The sequence below is a fragment of the Brettanomyces bruxellensis genome, chromosome 8, assembly GCF_011074885.1.
Source record: "Brettanomyces bruxellensis chromosome 8, complete sequence".
Classification (NCBI taxonomy): Eukaryota; Fungi; Ascomycota; class Pichiomycetes; order Pichiales; family Pichiaceae; genus Brettanomyces; species Brettanomyces bruxellensis.
The window spans coordinates 2,363,880-2,387,190 of NC_054689.1; the positions used below are offsets into that span (position 1 = coordinate 2,363,880).

The window sequence follows — 23,311 nt, forward strand, 5'->3', positions numbered from 1 at the left end:
CAAATGTACTTTTAGCAACTACTATGCATATTTTCAACCACTACGGCATAAAGAAATTGCATCAATAGAGGGAGTGAAAATGGAGAGTAGCAGTGATAATACCAGGCAAGCAAATGTACAAAAGAGAAAACAGAAATCAAATTAAATCAATATAGATGTTTGCATGATATAAAAAAGGTACAGTAAGTGGAACTAATCCTCAAAGGCATCAAGTGGAAGTCTGTAAATACTGAGCTTAGGAATACCAGGGGCCCTGAAAATGAGGAATTTGTAATCTCCATCGCCACCCTCATGATCAATAATGTCAATCAAGGACTTTATGATACCCCAGCCGTTGCCCATGGAGAGTCTTATCTGGGCAGAGAGAACTGCAGGTGCAAAGGTGAGAGCACCAACAACAACGTGCTTTGTGTTGTTTGTAGGGATCTTTCTGGAGACGAAACCAATCTTCAAAGCATCCAAGTCTCCAAGCATTGCCTGGGCGGTCCAGCGGGCTATTCTGTTGTTGTTCTTCTTCAACTCACTGGCAAAGATAACACCTCTCGAACCGGTAACCAGCTTGGTCTTCCAGTCATCCGATGCACTTGGGTTATACTGGGTCAAAGCATTGACAGAAACAAGCTTGTCTCCTGCCTGATACGCGTCTGCCTGCGATCTCACAAACACATTAAGTGGATGCTCGTCGTCACCAGTTGGAAGACTGTATTTGACATACTTGTAGCCTGTGTTGAATGAGGCCTCGGACTTAGGCTCAAATGGAGTTTCAGAGTGCTCCAATTCGTGCGTGGCAGTCGTTATGGAGCTTGCTATAAATGATCTGTTCACGGCAGTGGCTTCCTCAGATAGGTTTGTGGCACTGTCAATGCTGTCCTTCTTTTCATCTGTAGGAGGTGTCTGCGAGTTCTCATCAACTTCAATTCTGTCCGTTCCGGCCCTACGATCGAAATAGATCGAACCGTTACGTTTCGTGACGATTATATCCCAAGAGTATGCCGATCTGACGGCACACATCAACTGGGCAAGAACAGAATCGGTGGCAAACACGCCTCCTTCCTCCTGAGAGGCCAACTTCTGCAAAACCGGGTCCTTGGTGGCCGGATGGTGAGGTGTTGATCTCTTGCTCTGTTTCATTGGCTCCGGTCTGAACAACTCGAACTTCTTGTTGTACACGTTCAACGTACCATATGTGGAAATGGTCTCGGCAGCCTTCTTGACGATCAAGTTCAACTTTGTCAGCTTATTAAGCTCAATTTCCGACACAAGTGGCCAATCAGACTCAACCTTGACCGAAGGACTTCTGTCCTTGTTCTGCTCCTCCCGATTGTAGTATCTACTTGCGTATCTGCTGTTGTTGTACCTGCCACGACCACCCCATCTAGAATTGCCCCTATTGTTCCAGTTGTTTCCACCTCTGCCGTTTCCTGATCTTCCGTCATAACGTTCATTTCTACCGTTATCTCTCCATCCGTTTCCAGCTGCACCGCCTCCTCTGGCTCTTCCACCCCGGCCTCCATTGTCTGCACGGCCACCCCTCATCTGTCCTCTTCTTCCTCCACGAAGAACCGTTTGCTTGCTCTCTGGTTGAGTGTTGGTATCCACAATCGAGAAATCCTCCTCGTTGGCTTCAGCACCGAATAGCTTGGCTGCTGAAGCTCCATAGGCGTGGTATTGGTCTCTGCGTCTTTCCTGGTATCTTCTTGGCAAATCTTCCTCTTTGGCTTGTTGCCAGTCTGCGACCTTTCCAAGTTTATCCGTCTTGGAAAATGGTGCGTATGGCACATCATTAAACTGGAAGGTCACTGGAACCTTATCTGAAGGTCCCCATGGATCGGCCGTTCCAGGAAGCTCTGAGAAATCAAACGATAGTTTACCCATTTCCTAATTCAATAAACTCCTTTGGGTTGTGCTTTGATGGACTCCTTTAAAATCGGACAGGTCTTAATAGACTCTTTGGCCAACCTGATAGGGCCATTTGTCGCTCGTTTTTTTTTTCTCTTTTTCACCTCTCTGCCCTGCTTGAATTTTTCAACCGTGAATCGCGAAAATTTTTCTACCTATGAGAAAATACTGGTGGCCAGGCCACACTGGAAATTATACAGTAACTACATCCGTACACTTACTACATATTGCTGATGTTTTTTCCGCCGACTTTTTTTTTGCCACTGTAAGGTAAGCTGAGGAAAGAGAAGGGACACTGGGAATTGTGCAAAATAAGAGAGGCAACATCTACCAATTTGAAGCAACCTCCCAAAGACAATATTTTCAGTCATATCTTTTTCAGATAATCTCACAATTGCAATTACCATATATCAGTCGTCAACTCGGTAAAGGTGAACTCTTTTAGTGATCAGTGATTTTAGCTTCTTTATTAACTTTCAGAACTCGATAAAGTGCGATCTATATTCTTTCAAGCGATTGCTATAGGAACACTCAATTTATTGCATAGACACACCACAACAGGCAAAAGATTCTTCTGAATTGAGATCTCATAACACATTCGAGCTAAATTGAGAACATTGAAATAGCACATTATGGATACTATAAGTGTTGATGTCACCCATCTTAAAAAGGGCGAGGTTAGTATGGGAACATCCATTATGGCCGTGACATTCAAGGACGGTGTTATCTTGGGTTCTGACTCCAGAACTACAAGTGGCGCATACATTGCAAACAGAGTCACTGATAAATTAACCCAACTACAGGACAAGATATGGTGTTGCCGTTCTGGATCTGCGGCTGATACTCAGGCTGTCGCTGATATGGTGAGATATCAAATGGATTTGTACCAAAGCATGAACGGAAAAGAGCCAGGAACGGAGTTGGCCGCTTCCGTTTTCCAGGAAATTTGCTATAATAATAAAGATATGCTAACGGCAGGAATTATTATTGCTGGATATGACCAGAAGAAGGGTGGACAGGTGTTTGTGGTGCCATTGGGTGGATCCTTGCACCAGGATGAGTATGCTATTTCCGGCTCCGGTTCAGCATTTATCTACGGTTATTGCAAAAAGAATTTCAAGCCTGACATGACTAAAGAGCAGACGATAAACTTCATGAAAAGCTCGCTTTCACAGGCTATTCGTTGGGATGGATCCTCTGGTGGTGTTATCAGAATGGTTGTGCTAACTGCAAATGGAATCGAGAGACTCATATTTTATCCTGAGGAATATGTGAATGCTTAGACGATGGAGATGGTTAAATCATCGGTGGTTGGATGTATGGGGCCTTCTAAAACTGAAATATAAAGCTAATTAGGCTAGAGGTATGTACTTAAATCATAAACTATAATAGTCAACGTAATTGTGTCTTATCTGCTTCATAATTAATTTGATGTTAAGCTTTTTTTTTTCGTGTATTTTTCACTGCTGTTTAAGTACTGAGCCTTATGTTTACGCGCCTTACTTCATTCCCCACCAGTTCGATTATGACTTAATCAACATGAACATAAAACTGAAGGGTTGCTTTTACTTTTAATCATACATATGACATTCAGTCTTAAAAATGAACTTGAGGTGGTTCTTCCGAAAGGAGTATCGTACCAGGTGTTAAATCTTCAGTCGCGTCTTAAGGAGAGTAAATGCATAATCCATCACCATAAGGCTGATCATATACATAGTTACAAAAGTGTGCATTTTATTGTATTATTACACGAAAACAAGCCTTTACTAGCACTTGAGGTTTATGTTTATTTGGATGTGCCAAACGATCAAAGTCAAATTCTAAGAACAGTTTATATCTCGAAAGCTGATACTTCAGGATTGCAGAACCAAAAACTATCTGTGGGAAGAATTGTGCAATGCTTTTTGGGATGGATCTGCAGTAGGTCGATAACAAGTTACTTTGAATCCATGGATATTCCATTGATAATTGACCATCATGCCAACATAAGCAAAGAACATTCACCTTTTATGTCAGAAACGGATAGAAGACTACACATTTTAATTGAGAGGTCTAAGGGGGATAAGAACTATGGGATGCCAAAAATAACAAAAAAATCAGGCTTTTACCCAAATGAGGATCTTTTCACAGATATATCGAAGCACACGACAAGGCTCATTCTGTTTACGAGATCTGAGAAGCAGTATCTATTTCCGAACTCCTCTAAAAACCAAGGAAAGCACATCTTAACTGACAGTCAGCTTTTAAAATGGTGGATGAAAAATGTGGAGCAGATCATGGGAAACAATAAGGTTTTTGCCAGAATGGGGAAAAAGAGAATCAATGTTTTGAATGCCGACAAATTTGAAGTTTCTAGATACATACCATCCGGCAGTAAAGAGTGGAAAATTGGTGATATTTATACGGATAAGTCAAATTTGCATGATGCGGCAGTATACCATATTCCCTTATTGCCTGATGATCCGAAAGGACGTTTTCTGGAACATTTGGTTGTGGAAAATCGTATAAATAAAGTCAGAATGAAACAGTTTTGGACTGAGTTATCAGTCAGACAGGAGTTTAGACTTGGTATTACTGTCGGATTAATCGGTATAGAAGGTGAGTCTCGTGAATACAGCATGGACAATAATAATGACGATATGCTTATTCTGTTTAAGAGAAGTGAATTTAACAAGATTAAGGAATTATTCGTTGATATCGACTATTCGGATCCTGTTGATTACTTACGCATAAAAGAAGGACTAAAGGAACGGAAAATAATTCTTCCAGTTGTCAAAGGTCAGTTTGATTTCACAACTCTCAGACAAAAAGAGAAATACATCCATGTTCAAACACTTACACCCCATACTTTAACTGTTCGAAATAAGCGGAGAATAAATCCGGTTGTTGTTAATGATATTGGAAGCCTTGTGAAAAGAAAGCGGTCTTAATGATGAAAAATTGTCGGAGCACAAAGAGGATTTTAAATTAGCGCCGAATTTCTAAATCCGAGAAATGCTTATTTCCTAATAGAGATGAACAGATCTGGAAGATTTATGAGAGAGAACAGCAATCGAAATTTTGAATGTTTACTTCACACATATCATGTTATCTATCTAATACTGACTTCCTAACGTTCTTCTAGTTTTTTGTTGATATGGGTTGTTTTAAATTCCCTTTTGTTTTTGTTGTTTGTTTGTTTCATCATGATATATGTGTGTAGATTTAATGGCGGGGAGGACTAGGAAAATGTAAATAAATACAGCTAGAAAAATGCGCGATTGCTACAATAGTGTAAAAAGAAAAAAAAAAAAAAAATAAAAATAAAGAAGTGAAACTAAAATAAAAATAAATCTAAAAAATATAAATCTAAAAAGCATATCATAGACTTCAGTGATGAATCATATCATTGTAATAGCTTTGATTAAGCGAGCCTTGCAAAAATTCAATAATTAGGGTGCTACTTTTGTTTATTTGGGTGAAAATAAGATTTGCTTGCCAGATTTCTTATCATTGGAATCATTGTGATTCATTAATCGGGAAAGAAAATTCATTCCTATACCCTTGTCTGATTCAATACTAGGCCTTGCTTGATTTACTATTTGCCATTAGTTAACTGATTACAGAAATGTCGACACTGCAGGATCTCATTCCTGTGGTGAACAAGCTTCAAGATATATTAACAAGCACAAACTTAACAGAGCTTGATCTACCGATCTTATCAGTGATTGGATCCCAATCTGCAGGAAAATCATCAGTTCTTGAAAATATTGTGGGAAAGGACTTCCTTCCGAGAGGAACTGGTATTGTGACAAGAAGGCCGCTTATACTACAGCTTATTAACATAAAGGCGGGTGATCCATTAATAGATAGAAAGGCAGGTGTTACGACAGACTTAGATTCGGAACCTGATACTGAAACATTGGAGGAACACCTTCGTTATTTTTCAGGGGGTAACAGAGAAGACAGCAAACAACCAATCAAGGAATGGGGTGAGTTTCTACATATTCCTGGGAAGAGGTTTTATAACTTCGACAACGTAAAACATGAAATAGAGAAAGAGACGGCACGTGTTGCCGGTAAGAATAAGGGTATAAGTCGCATACCGATCAACTTGAAGGTTTATTCCCCCAACGTTTTAAATCTAACCATGGTCGATCTTCCAGGATTGACGAAAATCCCCATTGGTGACCAGCCGACGGATATTGAGAGGCAGATCACAAACCTCGTTCTGGAATACATATCGAAGCCGAACTCGATAATCTTGGCTGTTACACCTGCAAATGTCGATCTTGTGAATTCTGAAGCCCTCAAGTTGGCACGCCAAGTTGATCCTCGAGGAGACAGAACAATTGGTATATTGTCGAAGTTGGATCTCATGGATCGTGGCACAAATGCCATGGACATTCTAACGGGCAAGGTATATCCACTTAAGCTTGGATTTATTGGTGTGGTGAATCGTTCCCAGCAAGATATTGCTTCCAACAAAGCTCTTGAGGACAGCATCGATGCGGAAAAACAGTTTTTCCAAACGCATCCGGCCTACAGAAGCATTTCTTCAAGGTGTGGCACTGCATACTTGGCCAAGACATTGAATAGAATACTCATGAATCACATCAGGGACCGGCTACCGGACATCAAGGCGAGATTGAACACGCTGATTGGCCAGGCAGAGCAGAATTTGGCCACATACGGTGATCAGTTGTGTGTCACGGAGGAAAATCGAGGTACTCTTATTTTGCAGTTGATGACGAAGTTCTCGACCGGTTTTATAACCTCAATCGATGGTACGTCGAGCGAAATTTCCACCAAGGAATTGTGTGGCGGTGCAAGAATCTACTATGTTTACAATGAGGTGTTGGGGCGGTCACTCAAATCTATTAACCCGTTGCAAAATCTGAGTGTTGCTGATATTCGCACAGCCATCAGAAATTCGACTGGCCCACGTCCGTCCTTGTTTGTGCCTGAGTTGGCATTTGATCTGCTTGTGAAACCGCAAATCAAGCTTTTGGAGGCTCCTGCCCATAGATGTGTCGAGTTGGTTTACGAGGAGTTGATGAAAATATGCCATACTTGCGGTCCAAAGGAGCTGGAAAGGTATCCAAAGCTGCGTGCCAAACTCATTGAGGTTGTTTCTGAACTTCTCCAGGAACGGCTAGGGCCGACTTCGAAGTATGTTCAGAGTCTCATCGATATCAATCGTACTTACATCAATACGAATAACCCCGGATTTATCGGTGCTGCAAGAGCCATGGCTGCCGTTGTGAAAGAGCGTCAAATTCGTAAGCAGCATCACCACCAACAGTTGGGAGTCGTGAATGGCGAAAATGAACTGGAGGCCCCTCTTCTTGGCTTGGGAGAAAAGAGATCCTGGGCTGAAGGCCAAAATGGGAAAAAGACCGCACAGAAAAAGGTTACTGAGACTTTGGGAAGTGGGAAATCCGGGTCGGATTACCTGCTTTCGCCTATTTCAAGTAGCGGCAGAACCAACTTGGGGGAGAAATCTGCCATTGATGGTGTCAGGAAGCATACAAAGGACACTTCCAAGCCGATAAAGACCGATAAGGACACTTTCTTGAATTTCTTCTTTGGCAAAGATACATCCAAGCAAGATCCATCTCCCAGTGTTGACGAACTTGCTTCATCTACACCCGATACAACAACTGAAGAGATGGATACTGGAATTGATACCGGCTCGTTTATTGCAAGAGACGAAAATAATGTTGGCACACTCCACTTTCACGATCCGACTGTGTCCTTGTACGAAGAGCAAATGGATAAGCTCAGTCTTTCCCTCGGGACAATTGATGAGCGTGAGGAAATGGAGTGTGAGCTAATTAGGCGTCTCATAGTTTCATACTTTGGCATCATTAGGCAAACCATTCAGGATCAGGTTCCTAAGGCAATCATGTTTTTATTGGTTAATTATTGCAAGGATAGCGTTCAGAATACACTGGTCCAGAAACTCTATAAGGAATCTCTGTTTGAAGCATTGCTATACGAGGATGAAAACATTGTTCAGGAACGGGACAAATGTAAGAAGCAGCTAGAATTGTATAAATCTGCTTCTGATGTCATTGCTGATGTCCTATAATTGTCTTTCTGAATTAGTTTAATCTGCCATTTCATGTCCATACACTTTTTTATTTTTCTTTATTTGTTGCATTAATCTTATATATACACACATTAATATATATGATCATATACAAAGGAAGCAGTTTATGTAATTTCGCAATGCTTTCACTCCCTTCACTTAACTTTTTCTTCCTCTTTTTTTCACTCCTTTTTCACCCCTTTTTTCACTCCCTTTTTCTCCACTCCCGCACTGCCCTTTTCGATTGTTTACATATCCGATTTGTGCTGGCACCTTTAATCTGATCAAGTCTTATCATTTGGTATCAATGGCATCAATTAAGCACATCAATGACAATTGCAGGATTCTGGAGTAAGCTTTTGGAATATGATGTCTCGGATGAAAGGGTCCCTTTCAGAATATATGCAGAACGCTTTTACAAAAAGTATGACCGTCCTTTGCGAGTAGGAATAGATGTCTATATGTGGTTATGTGAACTTTCACCACAGATAAATCAGCATACACACTCAAATGGGCCGGAGGTCATGTCAAAGCTTCTTCTTAATTTTCATTCACGAATAAGAGAGTTGATCTCTTTGAACGTTTCGTTCGTGTTTGTTTTCGATGGTATTTTTAAAGTGAAAAAGAGAAGATGGACTGCTGGTTCAGATCCCAATGACGATACGTGTGAATATTCATTTTGCCCACCTGCCAGGAACTTTGATGAAGCATATAGGACTGTCAACAAGATTATATCGAATAACCCGCTTTCTTGTGCAGTGGTGGACCTTCCAGAAGTTGTGAAGATGAAGGAATTGCTTGATGAATGGAATATTAGTTACGTTCAGGCACCAGCTGAAGCTGAGGCCGAACTTGGCAGGTTAAATATGGCAGGTGTCATAGATGCAGTCATAAGCAATGATGCAGATGGCTTCATGTTTGGAACACAGGTAATTCTACGTAATTTTTCCAAATGGATTCCTGATTTTCCTTCAACATGGTTTCCTACTGGGCATTCGATAACACAGCAAACCGAATTTTACGTTACTCCTATCAGTGTAGCAAGGATTGAAGAAAAGACTGGCCTTACTAGGGGCAGGATAATATGTGTGTCCTGTTTGAGTGGAAATGACTTTTCTGAAGGTGCTGAAGGGCTCGGAATTGTCAGGGCGTTTCATTTGGCTCAAATCGGCACTAAGTGTGAATCCAAGCATGATTTGGGGGATAAGGGCAGGAAAGATAAGAACAAGAAGAACAAGGATAAGGAAGATAAGAATAGTAAAGATAAGGAAACCACGCATGTTAAGAAAGTTGATTTAGCCGTTGAAATAGCCAAAATTTTTGTTAACAAGGACCTTACAAAATACACACTTGGAATTCCGCCGGATGATGCCGTTGGAAGAAAACAGAAGCTTAGTAAGTTGGCATTGTTGCTTAATGCTGATCTTAAAAAGAACAGCAGGGAATACTTTGGAAGAGCATTCAACTTTGAAGATGAAATAACTCTGCCCTCCGATTTCTATTTTATGATCCACTTCTATCCGTTGCTAGCACCATATATTTACGTATTTCCACCTTACGCAACAAATAATGCTGAGAGAGTAACTGAGGATGGATTCCAGGGATGTATTCTTCCACAAATTTGTGTGCGTGATTTCCATGATAATAAAGAAGTTGTTAGATTTTCAAGAGGCACAAATCAGGGTAAACAGGGGAATTCATACTTTGAGGTAAAAAGGTATGAATCAAAAAATGACTCAGATTTAGACAAGTACATTGATAAATTTAATCAAAGTGGTCCCTTGGCATGGTTTGAACGTCCAGATTTTAAGCAAATGTGTGACTTGTGTCTCCCCATATCCAAATCGACACGAGAATTCCTTTTAAAGTTTTTGTCTGAAGCGTACATATTTAGAGCGGTGATAAGTTTGGATCATTTTCGTAAAAATATGGATGATGTTTTCGTTAATTCCTTTAAGGTTAGAGAACTACCTGTGAAGCGCAAAGGCGATAAGGAAACGAAGTATAAATGGAAAACAGAATTATACCAATTGAGGTATGATGATGAGGCCATTTTTGGAGAATATTTAGTCCCAGCTGATAAAGATTTGATTTATGATGATAACTACAACTTGATTTCATCAAAAAAGAGCAGTTATGTATGGATTCAAAAGTATCTTCTTGAGTCCACAGAAAATGGCAGAAGACTTGTGCATGAGTACGAGTCCCGCACTAAGAAGAAGAAAGAAACATATAAGAAGGGCAGTCCAAGAAAACGTGGCAGGCGATATCCGAAACAGTCAACTACATTAATCAATTTGAAGAACTCGCCTATCAAACTTACACCTAAGAAGTTGGATGCTGATATTATAAGCAAGCCTGATTTAAAGCCGTTGCCTGCATTAAAATTTGCTCCCGGAAGGCCTTCATCCAAAGCTGATGGAAGCCAAAATAGTGCCGATGAAAACTTTTGGCTTTTGGAATCATCAACCAAGAAAAGGCCAAGTTCAAAACATGAAAAGCCAGATCATAATTTCAATCACCGAAATGTAGTAACACTGGTTGAGCCGTTAAATAAAAGAAACAGGTTAGAAAAGGTGCCCGGACTTCCCAGAATGGAAAGCAATAGTATACATCTAGATAAAGAGTATAATGACTTGGTCTGCCACAGTCCCTATAAGGAAAAGGTCAAATCAGGGACAAATTTAGAGCCCATTACTATTTTAGATAGTGATGAAGAAACAGATGCTGATGATCCAAAGACTGGAGATCTAGCAAATAATGATATTGATGAAACTTCTGCTCGAGATTTGAGTTCGAGTTTAATAATAATAGAGGACGGCAGGCAGGATAAGCCGGATGAGCTGGAAATTTATAAGGAACACAACACTATCTTTGCTAAGAAGTTGGATAATGTAGATGGAGAAAACGTGAGAAGTTCGAATAAGCAAGAAATGAAAAGGGAAGACACCTCGGACTCTGAACAGAATTCTTCTACTTTGCTTGATGAAAATGATTCTGCTATTCACGATGCGGAAGATCGAATTAATGATATATTAGGCCTTTAGTTTTACAATATCTTGAGACTAAATAGTTATGTAAAATAAATAATGAAGGAAAGTCAAATTCCAGTCCTTTTTTTTTGGCGCTACGAACTAATTTGTACGATACAGAATATAAGCGGATTGTTTTTCAGCCCCACCTTAAATTCTCGAATCATATATCAGCAAAGTTTATATATAGGCCACCTTACTAAGTGATGTTAAACTTGTGCTTTATTCCAATTTGCATAGCCCTCCTTGCAATTTCCACACATATTTTATAAAGCACACAATGGATTCCTTGGTGAAAGCAGCATCCTCCTCGAAAATATCCCTTCCTACTCTATCTGATCACGTATACAAGGATGATTGTATGTTCTCATTCGACACGCCATTTGATGAAGGAGGAATTGACATCTGCATGACATGTTTTCAGGCATTATCAAGAGGAAAGTACAATTACACAAAGCGGCATTCAAAATTGTTTAGACATGATTTGTTTCTAAACTACAGAAAAACACCAAAAGCAATAAAACCGGATGAGCAACCTCAGAAGATGCTCAAGCTTGAGATTAAAGAGAAAACAGAAGATGAATTGTTCGATCTGAAAACTGCAATTTATGATGCATCAACTAATTCCTCATATGATTATCCGAACAATAATCTTCCTACAATGATACAACTAGTAGCTGATGGAATTTTGAAGGCAACATCATCCGACAAGCAGCAGCAGATTAAGGCTTGGAGACAGGAAGTGAAGGTGTGTCCCCATTCTAAGAATATATCACAAAGCAAGAACAATGGCTCTTTGACTGCCTGTACCGATTGTGGACTTGAAGAAAACTTGTGGCTCTGCTTGGAGTGTGGTCATATCGGATGTGGCAGAAAGCAATTTGGAGGTGTTCCTGGGAATTCGCATGCTGTTTCTCATAATAAGGAATTTCCAGACCATCATGTCGCTGTCAAACTTGGATCTCTTTCTTTAAATTCTGCGGATTGCTATTGCTATACGTGTGATGATGATGTGAAAGTTCCAAACCTCTCTTCTCTTTTGAAGTTTTACGGCATCGACATTGCACATCACGAGAAAACTGAAAAGAACCTCACTGAGCTACAGATCGAGCAGAATGTGAAGTGGGATTTCAAGATGGATGGAAGCAATGGTGAGGTGTTGAACCCTGTGTTTGGCAATGGGTTAACCGGATTCAAGAATCTTGGTAACTCTTGCTATCTTGCCTCAGTTCTCCAAGTTCTCTTTAGCATTCCTGAGTTTGCAAAAGCTTATTACGATTCAACTGATGGCGTTCCGGAATCCCTGCTTTCGCGATCATCTGATCCAGCTGATGACTTGGAAATCCAGATGTACAAACTGGGTGATGGACTTCTTTCCGGAAGATATTCTGTGCCTGACAAGTTTACCACTGAAGTTGTGAAATACCAACGAGGAATTCGGCCATCTGGATTTAAGCATCTCGTTGGAAAGGGGGATCCACAATTCAGCACAATGCAACAGCAAGATGCGTTTGAGTTTTGGAGCTATCTTGTGGATCAATTAGAAAAAGCTCATGTTAGGGGACTGTTGGATTATTCTCCAGTGGATGTGTTCAAGTTTGTCCTCGAAACGAAGATAAGATGTACGAAATGCGGTGGTGTTAGACTCAAAAAGGAGTTGGATGAATCCATGTGTTTGCCCGTTGAGGAAGTAGACACCAGGAATAGGAAACTAGGGAAGTCAGATAAAGTTTTGCTTGAGCAGTGTTTCGATGAATGGCGCAAAGGAAGCCAATTTGAGTACCAATGTCCAGCATGCAAAAGCAAGCAGATGGCAACATCTACACAGGGTTTCAAAACTTTTCCAAAGTACCTTGTCGTCAATCCGCAAAGGATCAAGCTTGTTAATTGGGTGCCTGTGAAACTATCTGTAGCAATTAAGTTTTGTGAGCATCTGTCGTTGAGTCAGTATCGTTCGGATGGAAAATTGGATGATGAAAGAGAGCTTCCAGATGATGATAAAGATAAAGATGAGTCGGGTGAGATTACATTTAACCCAGACTTTCTGACGGCTTTAATGGGCATGGGCTTTACGGAGAACAGATGCAAAAAAGCCCTTTACAATACAGCAAATACAAGTGCTGAAGCTGCCGCAAACTGGTTGTTTGAGCATATGGATGATCCACATATTGATGATCCATTTCACTTAGAAACTTCAACATCTGCTAAGCGGCCAAGTGTAAGTCAGCAGGATATCGATTCAATCACTTCGATGGGCTTTGCAGCACAGTTAGCTAAAAAAGCTCTTATTTTGAACGATTCAAACGTTGAGCAGGCCGTTAATTGGATATTCGCTAATCCAGATGATGATGGTAAGCTTCCAGAGCCTGCACAGCCCGGGAAAACATCTGAGCAGCAATTGGAAGATTTATTGGCACAGCCTGATACGGGAGGAAAGTACAGCCTTATGGGAGTAATATGCCATAAAGGGACTTCAATCCATTCGGGCCATTATGTTGCATTCATTAAAAAACATGTTGATGGACATGCGGCTTGGGTTCTTTTCAACGATGAAAAAGTTGTTGCTGTTGATGAAAGTGTGCTGAGTGAAATTGAGGTTTCCGGCTACATATATTTGTACGAAAAGGTTGCTAGTTGAGCAGGGCCAAATTTACAGCACTTGTTTTATAATTGGATTATAATTGGTATATACACATAGAGGTAACTTCCAACCCAAAAAAAAAAAACTCGTCCTAGAGGATATAAAAGGTATGTAAAACGAAACTGTATCTGATAGATGTGTGACATATCTATTCAGACGAAAAAAAAGATTTCAAACGAAATAAAAGCTAAAGAAAAAGTGGTAGAGGAAACAGGTTGAGGTGTAAAGTCATAAGTTGTGGAAGGCACAATAGCGGGCAATCTTTGAATACCAAGTAAAGGGATTCATCCGAAAAGGTTATTTTGCCTCGTCTTGTTTCTCCTTCTAAGATATGGCCTTGGAGAAAAAGCAATGAGAAAAAAAAGAACTTGAAGCATGAAACGAAAAAGCGAAGGATAGATATCCTAGTGTTTTTATTTGATTTTTATTTCATCTTTCATTTTATCCTTGCAAAGATTAAAATACCGACAAAATAGCCACACTCAGTTCTTGCTCTCTTCCTTTTTAGCCTCAAGCTTCTCCAATTTCTGACGGAGTTGCTCATTTTGAGACTTTAAGAGTCCAATTTCAATATCTTTCTCCTTGGCCTTACCGTAGCTTAACATTTTGGACATCTCCTCATTCTCCTCTGTAAGCATTTGCAGTTTGGTGATTATTTTATGTGCCACCTCCTGCTCATCGTATCTACCATATTTATACTGGGACTGCGAAGGATTCAAAGTCACTGCAGTAGCGAGGGATTCAAGACGAGCTTTTGTTTCCTCAAGTTCCTTATCCGTGCTCTGCAACTTCTCCACCAAACGCTCGTAAAGTTGTTCATGGTTCTTTGGGATCTCATAAACATGTTTGCCATCTTTGGTCTCCATACCCGCGAATTTCTTTGCTTGATTTCTGGCAAGCTCAAGGTCTGCCTGTAATTTTCTTATAATTGTGTCCTTCAACTGTAATTTGACTTTAAGCTCAATTGGGTCTGTGCATTCGTTTTCACCCCCGGAGTTTTTCAAAGTCTGCTGCTGCTCCTTCCCAATATTCAAAGACGATGTGGCCTTGGTTAAACTGTCAGTGTCGCTAGCTGCGTGACTTAAAATGCTTCCAATAATATGATCATTCCCATGGCTAGCCCATGCGGATCCGGATTTCGAGGACCCGTAAGCTGCTGAAAAGTTGGATGACCTTGTACCTGCTGTCTGGTTTTGGGAGTTAACATGGTAAGTTGTTGAAAGTTCTTTACGCTGCTGCGACTGGTTTCCTTGGCCGTTCATCATGTTTGGTTGGCTTTGGTTTGAGAGCCAGGTAGCATATGCTCCTTGGGATGGGAAGTTGTCTGCTGGCCCGTTTTTTGCAAACTGGTTATTGTCATTCACATAACCGTAAGCCGAAGTTGCACTGTTCATTTGCGCAAATTTGTTCTGGTAAGCATTTCCGCCATTCACCGGTGAATAATTTGAATAGTGGCCGTTTCTCTGCAAATTGTCAGAGTTGGTTCTATTCATTTGAATGTTATTGTTACCCGATTCCAATGGATTGTCAGTGGCCGCGAGTCTGTTTGTCTTCATTGATTCCGTTTGGGCGAAGTTCCGATACGCGGACAGCTGAATTGCAGAAGGCTGTTTTGGTCCGAGCTCTTGCTGCTGTGTGGCATTCATTTGAGTCAACTTCTGGTCATTGGACGTTTCCAGCGTCCTCCATACATTAGAGTCTGAAAGTAATCCTGAGTACATGTTCCAATTGTTGTTTGGATTGTTCCAAACCTGACCCCCAGCCGATTTCATGGTGTCGTTAGAAGAAACCGAAGGTGTAAAGGATGAATACCGTCTTGCGGAATCGTAAGATAATCCCTGAGATGAACACAATGATGCTTCTGGCGTTTGTGCAGATGTAGTTCTGCCCCCAGAGCTCATTTTTCTTTCAAATAGAGCGCACTTATCTAGCCCTTAGCTGAGGTGTTGCAAAAAAAAATGTATCACGCCTATGAGTTGAATAACTGGACCCACTGGGATAACGGTTAAACTAAAATGCCACCACGTTAATACTCTTGAGACAAGTATGAAGGCAAGTTATTTCAAGGGGGAAAAATAGTCTTGGATGATGGTCCATGTAAACCAGTATACACACAGCCAAAGGGTAAACTAACAAGAGGAAAGAGCAATGATAAAGGAAGATTCGATCTTGGGCAGCTCTGACAATAGGAACAAAGTTTCTATTGAAAATTAATGAGACTTTTTTTTATTCAGTCTTTCTTCCGCTTTTTATACAGAATAGTTTGTATTAATGTACTTACGCCCTTCCCTATTATTCTTTTACAAAGTATTGACTTATTCTCCGGTATTCTAGAAAGGATTCTTCTAATATCAGGTATGAAGGAACGGGTCTTAACTTTTGTGGAATCATTCCGAAATGATGTTTTCTGTCCTGTCAAATAAATCCCTTTTCCGCAGGATGGTGTTTTCAATTATTCTAAATTTTTTTTTGATTTGATTTTTAACATGCTCAAAGGGTACACGTCAAAAAGAAAGACAATAGAAAAGGGGTATCGAAAAAAAATGCGGATGTCTGAGAACAGATAATTATGTCTCGAAATTTCCTTTTAGGGAAAAACACGAACAATCATCAGGGATCAGATAAGCTGATCTAATTTGAGGTGTATGTAGGATTGTAAGTGATAAGGTGGTCGTTGAAGCTGATTCTAGTGTGTTTGCTAGTTTGGGGAAGAGAGTTCGTGGCTCGGGAACTTTTTTTTTTATTTTTTCTGAGGCAAGAATGATACGTACGTTTCGAAGCAAGAGGAAATTTTTCACATCTCGGCTTTTGGAGGACTATATATAGGGACATATAAATTTGATGCGTGTCCATTTTTTGAAAGGTGAGCAGTGAAGAATTGCGGCTTTGTAAAGCATGGCGGGCAAGTTTCAAAATATCAAGAAGGCATTCAAAAGACATTCTCGGAGTAAGCGATTTGTTGCGGACTTGAGCTCACTGTGGTTGGTGAAAAGAGAAAGTGTAGATGCATTATTTAGCAGAGATGAAGAGGATCTCAGGGGTGGAGTGGAAGCGAAAGGTCTACACTCATCAATGAATAAGGTCGCAAGCAGTGCAGGGATGCAGTTGGGCAAAGTGAAAGAAGACATTCTCAGGGAAGGAGAGAGGCTTTACTCAAGCTTGGAGCGTATAGACGGTGAGATGAATGTGGGGGTGTTGGATAATGAGATGTTGAATAATAAGTTGAAAAATAAGTTGAAAAATAAGTTGAATAGTGAGATGTTGGATGGTGACAGTATGCTGGATTACGATAAAACAAATAGAAGGGAGAATTCGCGACTTGCAGAGAGAGAAAGAAAAAAAGAGACTGCGAGAATTGGAATAGAGATGGCCTGCTCGGGGCCAGAGATGGTGTTTTATGTAATTCTGGCGGCAGCCGATTACGTGGTTGGGGTATTTGGCAAGTGGGTGCGGGCCTGGTGGCTGGTTGCAGTGGTTGCAATTGTTTGGCAAGTTGTGGGAGCTGGATTTTGAGGCCTGGTGGTTGCAGTTTTTTTTTTTTCTCTCTCTCCCATTTTCTTTACAGCGGTAGCATAAATAAAAATAATTAAAGTATACGAATGTCTATTAATAAGGAGATCGGGATCAGTGGTGAAACAGGTGGAAGTTGAGGGTGGATTTGGAGCGTTTTCCCCTTAGAGAGCCGGCTGTGGAAGAGCCATCCTCCTTGGAGCCGATGGAGGTGTTGGAGTTGATCCTGTGTAGCATGTGGAACTGCTTTGAGAGCAAGGAGGTGGTGGAGCCAAAGCTGGGCTTCAGGGCATGAGCAGCAGCCAGCATGCTTCCAGAAGAGCGTGTTCTGGAGAGTGAAGGCATGGCAGAGGAGCTGGCAGCAGTCTGGTATGTGGAGTGCGAAAAACCACTCTGGTGGTCTGCCGGGTCCTCGTTACCCTGGAGGGTGAATTTTGCCGGGCCGTGCGACCTGCGGGCCGTGTGGGCAGATATCTCTGAGGCGTAGGTGTGCAGAGGAGGCCTCTCTGGCACGTGGGAGCTGTCAGCGGACTCGTTGACGCTTTCCAAGCGAGAATCGAGAAGATCCAAGTTGATCTGTGACTCGAGGTTTGGAGGCTCGTAAGCCGGGGTCAGGTACTCCGAAGCGGCGTCGGTCTTGATGGCAGTTTCGTAGGACGGGACGCGGGACAAAGCCTTGGTGTTCCATTTCTCTGTGCCCGGTGAGCGGGGCTCGTTTATGAAGGAGCCGACGCGGGAGAGGTACTGGACCGGGGTTATGGACTGTGGGGAGGCGATGGCTGAGAGGTTGGCGGTGGAGAAGGAGGTGCCGTTGCGGTAGTGGGCGTGTCCGTTTTGGAAGGAGGGGCCAGAGATGATGCTAGGTTGGGGGAAGTAGGAGAGAGTGGATGGTGGATTGGTAGCGGAGGTTGCAGAAGTAGGTTCGGTGATTCCATTGCTGGTTGCATTGTCACCTTCTTTGCCACCTTCTTTGCTGGCTGCAGAAGTTGCTTTGCCAACCTGATTCATTAAAACCGGCGGATCATAACGGACAGCATCATCAGCAGCCTGGCAAAGCTGGTCAAAGATATGGTGCTCGTAGCTGGGCGGAGCCATAAGTTGTTGGGTGCTGAGCTGACTGTTGGGCTGGGGATCGGCAGCAGTCATGACAGATGCAGCAGAGGCCCCCCGGTAGAGCTGGGGCGAGGAGTACGCGGTGGAGATGTTGAGGTGCGAGAGAGGAGAGCCGGCTATGAAGGAGTTGTGGGCGGTGGACGAGGAGCTAAGAGAATGGATGGATGGGGGGGCCATTGTGGCCTCGAAGAGTGTGTCTGAGCCGGGCACCTTCAAAGTGGCATCCTCGTAGTTGGAGAGTGAGAATGGGGCCACGAACCCATCGAGTCCCCTGGCAGAGACCGGGACAAAAGGTGAGACGAAGATGCTGATGGGGAGTGTTGCCCGGAGCTCGGACACGTGGCCATCCGGGTTGACGAGGCCAATTGAGAACTTGAGCTTGTGGCGGACCTTGACGGAGCCCTTGATGTCACAATCCTGCGTGATGTGTGCAAGCGAGGCCGGTATCTGCAAGGGGGCCTGGACCAGCCAGCGGTCCTCGCTCAAGGTGAGGTACTGCGACCGGTAGAACACGCCCTCCGGGTCGGCCGCGTACGACTCCGGGTCCCAGACGTCTCTGTCCGGGGAGTCTGCGAGGGCCGGCAGGATCTTCTTGGTCAAAACGTGCTTTTCCTGCGTGTGCGACGATGCTGAAGTCACCAGGCTCGCGTATTCGGCAAGCTTGATCTTCACCGTGCCTAGCCGGAGCCCCTTCGCAAGCGGCACCAGGATGATCTCCACGTTGCACACCGAGCCCACTGCAATGGCCCTGGTTGGAACGCTGATCGAGTAGTCCACTTTCCCGGGCCACGTGTTATCGACTGCCACCGTTTCCGTGAGCTCACTGGCATCTGCCCGAAGTGTTCGCACCACGTGCACTATCCGCTGCGTGAGGATCGGCCGCGAGAACCGGCTCCGCTCCAACACGCTCTGCATGCGGTAGACGAGCGAGCAGCCCTTGAGCCCGTCGATCGACTCGGGAATCGACCCCTGCAACACCGTGCGGAACGGGAACTCGTAGTTGCCCGGGGCGAGCACAGTAGACTCCAGCTTCGTCGACACTGCCGATGACAACCCGGCGAGGGTCGTGGCGGACTTGTTTCGCCGGAGGTTCGACGTGCTGAAGCTGCGGGCGAGCGGGTTTCCTGCACTCCCACTATTCGGCATGTCCCCGGACGCCTCCGTGCTGCCTGACCCGACAGAGTTGGCCTCCAGGCTTGCAGCGGCGGCCTCTGCGGCGTGGACGCTCGGGAGCGACGAGAGTGACGAGTACGAGGAGGAGTGGGAGCCTGCCTGGTGGCCGGTGGTGAACCCGACCAAGGAGCTGCTGGACGGCACCCGGTAGTCCAGAGTGCCCGGTGGGGCTACCGGGGTACCCGGTGTGGTGCCCGGTGAAAGTTCCTGGGTGCCCGGTGACGCAGCACGGGCCGCGCCCGATAGCCCCACCAGGCTCCCCCGCACACTCCCCACCACGCTCCCTTCAACGCTCCCCACAATGCTCCCCCCATACTCCCGTTCCGCGACATCGCCTCGCCCCCCTGCTTCCAACCTGCTCCCTCCCCGGCCAATACTTCCCGCGTCTTCTGCTCAAGAAACTCCTGCAAGTTCAACGAGTCCCACTGGTAGTTGAAGATCACCGCCGTGTGACTGTACGGTTTCTTGAAAATACTCCCGTTGCTCGACCGGTACTTGTCCTCCCAGTGCATCGTGATCGTTGCATAAAGCTGCAAATTGAGTTTTTTCACCGCGATAGGCTCCGTCACAGACAGCACAACCACCCCGGACAACATCACCGGAGGTGCCTCCTCTGCTGCTCCTTTTAGCACGAGCACGTCTTTGTCTGGAGTGTCCAGCCGGATGTCAAAAAGCGGCGTGTGCTGCTTTGTGCTCTTCCTTGATATGTGAAGCAACGATTTCGCTGACTTCGATCTCGAGAGAAGTGCCATGGTGTTATTCTGGCTCTATTGTGGCTTCTTGTCTTTATTCTATCTTTGCCTTTATTTTCTATGTGCTTTATTCTCTTTATGCTTTTGCCTTTTGGCCTTCGCTTTTGTGCTGTTTCTGCTTTATGCTTTTCTCCGGTACTTATTCGGCGCCTAATTATCACTGTGCAGCCAAATCTATTAAAGCAAATACTCTATTCGTTTATCCAACAAAAATAGTTTTTACCTTGTCTTTGCAATGCAAGCTTGTTCTTACAACGCTTACTCAACGGCGGCTTGAAATAAAACAAACGGTCCTGCCATCCCTAGCCACATACACACGATTATTATATTATTCCATTAATTTTATTTTGATATTGATTTTGATTTTTTCGTGCTATCAATTTTAACCGTATTTTTGAATTCTTCTTTTTTTTGTTTCCCGCTTCTTTTTACTCTGCGTAGGCCATCAGCGGCCCTCTTCTTCCCCTTTCAGGATTGTCCCAAAATGTCAGTTTTTCCGTAGCATGCGTGATCATACGATTGTCACAAATAGTTTTTCCGTCCTTCACACATTCTTTCCTCTACTCTGTCTTTTCTTCCTAACCACTGCCTGAATTTCACATACCTCGTCACTGTGTCTTTAATGCCACCAACAATGTCCTTTTAAAACTACTTTGTCACATCCAAATTACTTCCAATTATAAGATTACTTTAATCATAAGATTACTCCAATCATATTACTCTAATTATAAGATTACTCCAATCATATTACTCTAATTATAAGATTACTCCAATCATATTACTTTAATTATAAGATTACTCCAATCATATTACTCTAATTATAAGATTACTCCAATCATACTACTTCCACTTAATCATAACTGCCGTGAATTATGATCCCTTCTAGATTTCTTCCTCTTTCACATTCGGCCGGAATCAAATAACGGCGATGTAAATTCGAATGCATTGTTTACTCTGTAACATCCAACCACGCTTTGCAAAATTATCCATCTAGTATTTCCTTCAAAAAGGAACTCCGTGAAAAGCCAGCAGAAAAAATTTAAGGATACGCACAGTGCGGTAGTAATCGACAAATCCCCCCCGATACGATCAGCGTGTAATACATCCGTGCACCCATAACACGGACCACTTCGTTTTATTCTGTGAATACATATGATACGATATGAATACTTTCAATGTTTTCAACTTTTGACTGTCCACTTCCAGTTCCAATTTCCACTTTGACTTTGACTTCACAATTCTACAATTCATGGCTTTCTACGTGCGGTTCTTTTGGCCTTTCTGTTTAGTTTAACCCGTAATAAAAGCGATTACAAAAAAAATTGTAAAAAAAAAAAGCTAAATTCTCAGTCCAGTAATAAATTCTAATCCAGCAAACTCCTCTGGCTAAGTAGCACACAGTCCCCTCCACGGTCCGGATCCAGGCCAAACGTGTAAAATAACCCCTCAGAAGTAACTACCATAATATGGATCAGCTTGCTCTTCTCCACTCCCGAGTCTATAGACCCATCTAGCACCTCCGTACGCCCTATCCCTACAATTGTCGTCGTATCCTTCGATGCCGGCACTTTCAACGATGCAAAGTGTCTGTTCGGCTCAAGAATCGAAGAAAATCTCGGTGGCAGATACCCACCCATCCTCTCTGCTGCTTTGCGGCCCAAAGTCTGAGATGTCCGCCTGAGCATCCGGGCGACTGTTCGACGCGTCGAATCCACAACCGGCTGCATGTCGGATCCCGTGCTTGTCGTGGAAGCATTTTCCAACAAATCGTATTCGCTGTCTGGTCCAGTTACCTCGCTGCTGTTTGTCGCCATATCCTCATCCGCGAGAACATCCTCGTCCACCAAAGACGAGTTCCGACCCGTCGATTCCACATCCTCGGACGAGTTCGAGTTATCGTCGCGACTATTGGCCTTCGACCCGTCCCCCGGCCTTGCCGACCGGCTCTGCCTCTGCGTATTGGCCAATTCCTGGTCCCCAAGCCTGAAAATGTGAACTGTCTCCGTTGCCGAGCTTGCTACCACAAATTTGTTGTCCACACTAAACGCAAGCGAGTATATCTTTGTGGGATACGTGCCCCGGCGGAACTGATAGAGCTTGTTGCCGGTTTCAACACTGAAAACTCGCACTATGGTACCTTTATCGCTCGCAGTCGCAAGTAATGTGCCATCTATTGACAGCGCTAGAGCAGAAAGCCTTGTCTTATGCGCCTCTATCACGCTTATCGGCTGCAAAAGCGAGCAGTCAAAGATTACCACATCTCCTGTTCTAAGTTGTGAAACCGATGCTTTCCCCTTTGAGCCTCCGGCAACCCTATCACTGCCGTTGCTCTGTAGTGCATCCACCTTGCCTGTATCTGCACCGACCGAATTCGCTGCACCACCGTTTACCGCACCTGCATTGCCACTAATATTATCACCTCCTGCAAACTGCCCTCCAGAAGATAAATCTGCAACCGAAACACGTGGCGGAGAAGGATATGCCAAATAGTTGTGCTCAGAAGACGCAGCCAGTGCAATTAGCCCGAGTGGGTTCGCCGGTATCTCCACCGTGTGTAACAATCTCATGTTGTGCACGTCATAAATATAAACGGTTTTCTCCAATAAAACAACAAGCCGGTCCCTGTTCAACTTAACCGCGAGTATCGTGTCTGGAAACGTCAACTCGCATATTGTTGTCTGTCTCTTCGTGTTTACCACTTTCAATCTCCGCGGAGAAAGTGCACTTTGCTCCCCTGACCCGACCAATACTAGTAGCGATGATGTAAACAGCATCTCTATAATCCCAACACCACCATCTTTCCTCGTGTAGCACTGCCCAAACGGCTCACAGTTGAACACTTTGTATCCGTCGCTATACCCGACCGATAAGCAGGAGTAGTCCTGGTTGAAATTCGCAAAATTGAGCTCCGGATGTGTTCCCGTGGCTTCTTCCTGGTTTTCTCCAATTGTCACACTTTCATTTCCCAGACTTGATGCATCGCCCGAACCCATGTTAAGGTATAATCAATCTGATCTGAATGTGCCCTGTGTTTTATCAATTGATATCCTCTTTGTATGTATGTGTATATGTTGTTTGTCTGTTTTCCGATGCTTTCTACCCTTATGTAATATTCTCC

The 23,311-nt window shown here is 43.4% G+C and overlaps 10 protein-coding genes across 10 annotated transcripts; 6 read left to right on the forward strand and 4 right to left on the reverse strand.

The window, feature by feature from the left end:
• Positions 1 to 192: 192 nt before the first annotated feature.
• On the reverse strand, positions 193 to 1,875 carry BRETT_001251 (uncharacterized protein; the record flags this gene model as incomplete). The annotated part of the gene is made up of 1 exon (XM_041279806.1): positions 193 to 1,875. The coding sequence occupies one exon, from the start codon at positions 1,873 to 1,875 to the stop codon at positions 193 to 195; it is 1,683 nt and encodes a 560-aa protein (XP_041138020.1).
• A 656-nt stretch (positions 1,876 to 2,531) lies between these two features.
• On the forward strand, positions 2,532 to 3,182 carry PRE3 (Proteasome subunit beta type-1; the record flags this gene model as incomplete). The annotated part of the gene is made up of 1 exon (XM_041279807.1): positions 2,532 to 3,182. The coding sequence occupies one exon, from the start codon at positions 2,532 to 2,534 to the stop codon at positions 3,180 to 3,182; it is 651 nt and encodes a 216-aa protein (XP_041138021.1).
• A 300-nt stretch (positions 3,183 to 3,482) lies between these two features.
• Positions 3,483 to 4,829, forward strand: BRETT_001253 (uncharacterized protein; the record flags this gene model as incomplete). The annotated part of the gene is made up of 1 exon (XM_041279808.1): positions 3,483 to 4,829. The coding sequence occupies one exon, from the start codon at positions 3,483 to 3,485 to the stop codon at positions 4,827 to 4,829; it is 1,347 nt and encodes a 448-aa protein (XP_041138022.1).
• A 677-nt stretch (positions 4,830 to 5,506) lies between these two features.
• On the forward strand, positions 5,507 to 7,972 carry BRETT_001254 (uncharacterized protein; the record flags this gene model as incomplete). Its single annotated transcript, XM_041279809.1, has 1 exon — positions 5,507 to 7,972. One exon carries the CDS (start codon positions 5,507 to 5,509, stop codon positions 7,970 to 7,972), a length of 2,466 nt encoding a protein of 821 aa, XP_041138023.1.
• A 329-nt stretch (positions 7,973 to 8,301) lies between these two features.
• BRETT_001255 (uncharacterized protein) lies at positions 8,302 to 11,019 on the forward strand (the record flags this gene model as incomplete). The annotated part of the gene is made up of 1 exon (XM_041279810.1): positions 8,302 to 11,019. The coding sequence occupies one exon, from the start codon at positions 8,302 to 8,304 to the stop codon at positions 11,017 to 11,019; it is 2,718 nt and encodes a 905-aa protein (XP_041138024.1).
• A 265-nt stretch (positions 11,020 to 11,284) lies between these two features.
• BRETT_001256 (uncharacterized protein) lies at positions 11,285 to 13,642 on the forward strand (the record flags this gene model as incomplete). The annotated part of the gene is made up of 1 exon (XM_041279811.1): positions 11,285 to 13,642. The coding sequence occupies one exon, from the start codon at positions 11,285 to 11,287 to the stop codon at positions 13,640 to 13,642; it is 2,358 nt and encodes a 785-aa protein (XP_041138025.1).
• Positions 13,643 to 14,127: 485 nt separating this feature from the next.
• BRETT_001257 (uncharacterized protein) lies at positions 14,128 to 15,546 on the reverse strand (the record flags this gene model as incomplete). The annotated part of the gene is made up of 1 exon (XM_041279812.1): positions 14,128 to 15,546. One exon carries the CDS (start codon positions 15,544 to 15,546, stop codon positions 14,128 to 14,130), a length of 1,419 nt encoding a protein of 472 aa, XP_041138026.1.
• A 994-nt stretch (positions 15,547 to 16,540) lies between these two features.
• Positions 16,541 to 17,158, forward strand: BRETT_001258 (uncharacterized protein; the record flags this gene model as incomplete). Its single annotated transcript, XM_041279813.1, has 1 exon — positions 16,541 to 17,158. One exon carries the CDS (start codon positions 16,541 to 16,543, stop codon positions 17,156 to 17,158), a length of 618 nt encoding a protein of 205 aa, XP_041138027.1.
• Positions 17,159 to 17,269: 111 nt separating this feature from the next.
• Positions 17,270 to 20,193, reverse strand: BRETT_001259 (uncharacterized protein; the record flags this gene model as incomplete). Its single annotated transcript, XM_041279814.1, has 2 exons — positions 17,270 to 19,648; positions 19,672 to 20,193. The coding sequence occupies 2 exons, from the start codon at positions 20,191 to 20,193 to the stop codon at positions 17,270 to 17,272; spliced, it is 2,901 nt and encodes a 966-aa protein (XP_041138028.1).
• Positions 20,194 to 21,557: 1,364 nt separating this feature from the next.
• BRETT_001260 (uncharacterized protein) lies at positions 21,558 to 23,186 on the reverse strand (the record flags this gene model as incomplete). The annotated part of the gene is made up of 1 exon (XM_041279815.1): positions 21,558 to 23,186. One exon carries the CDS (start codon positions 23,184 to 23,186, stop codon positions 21,558 to 21,560), a length of 1,629 nt encoding a protein of 542 aa, XP_041138029.1.
• Between the last annotated feature and the right edge of the window lie 125 nt (positions 23,187 to 23,311).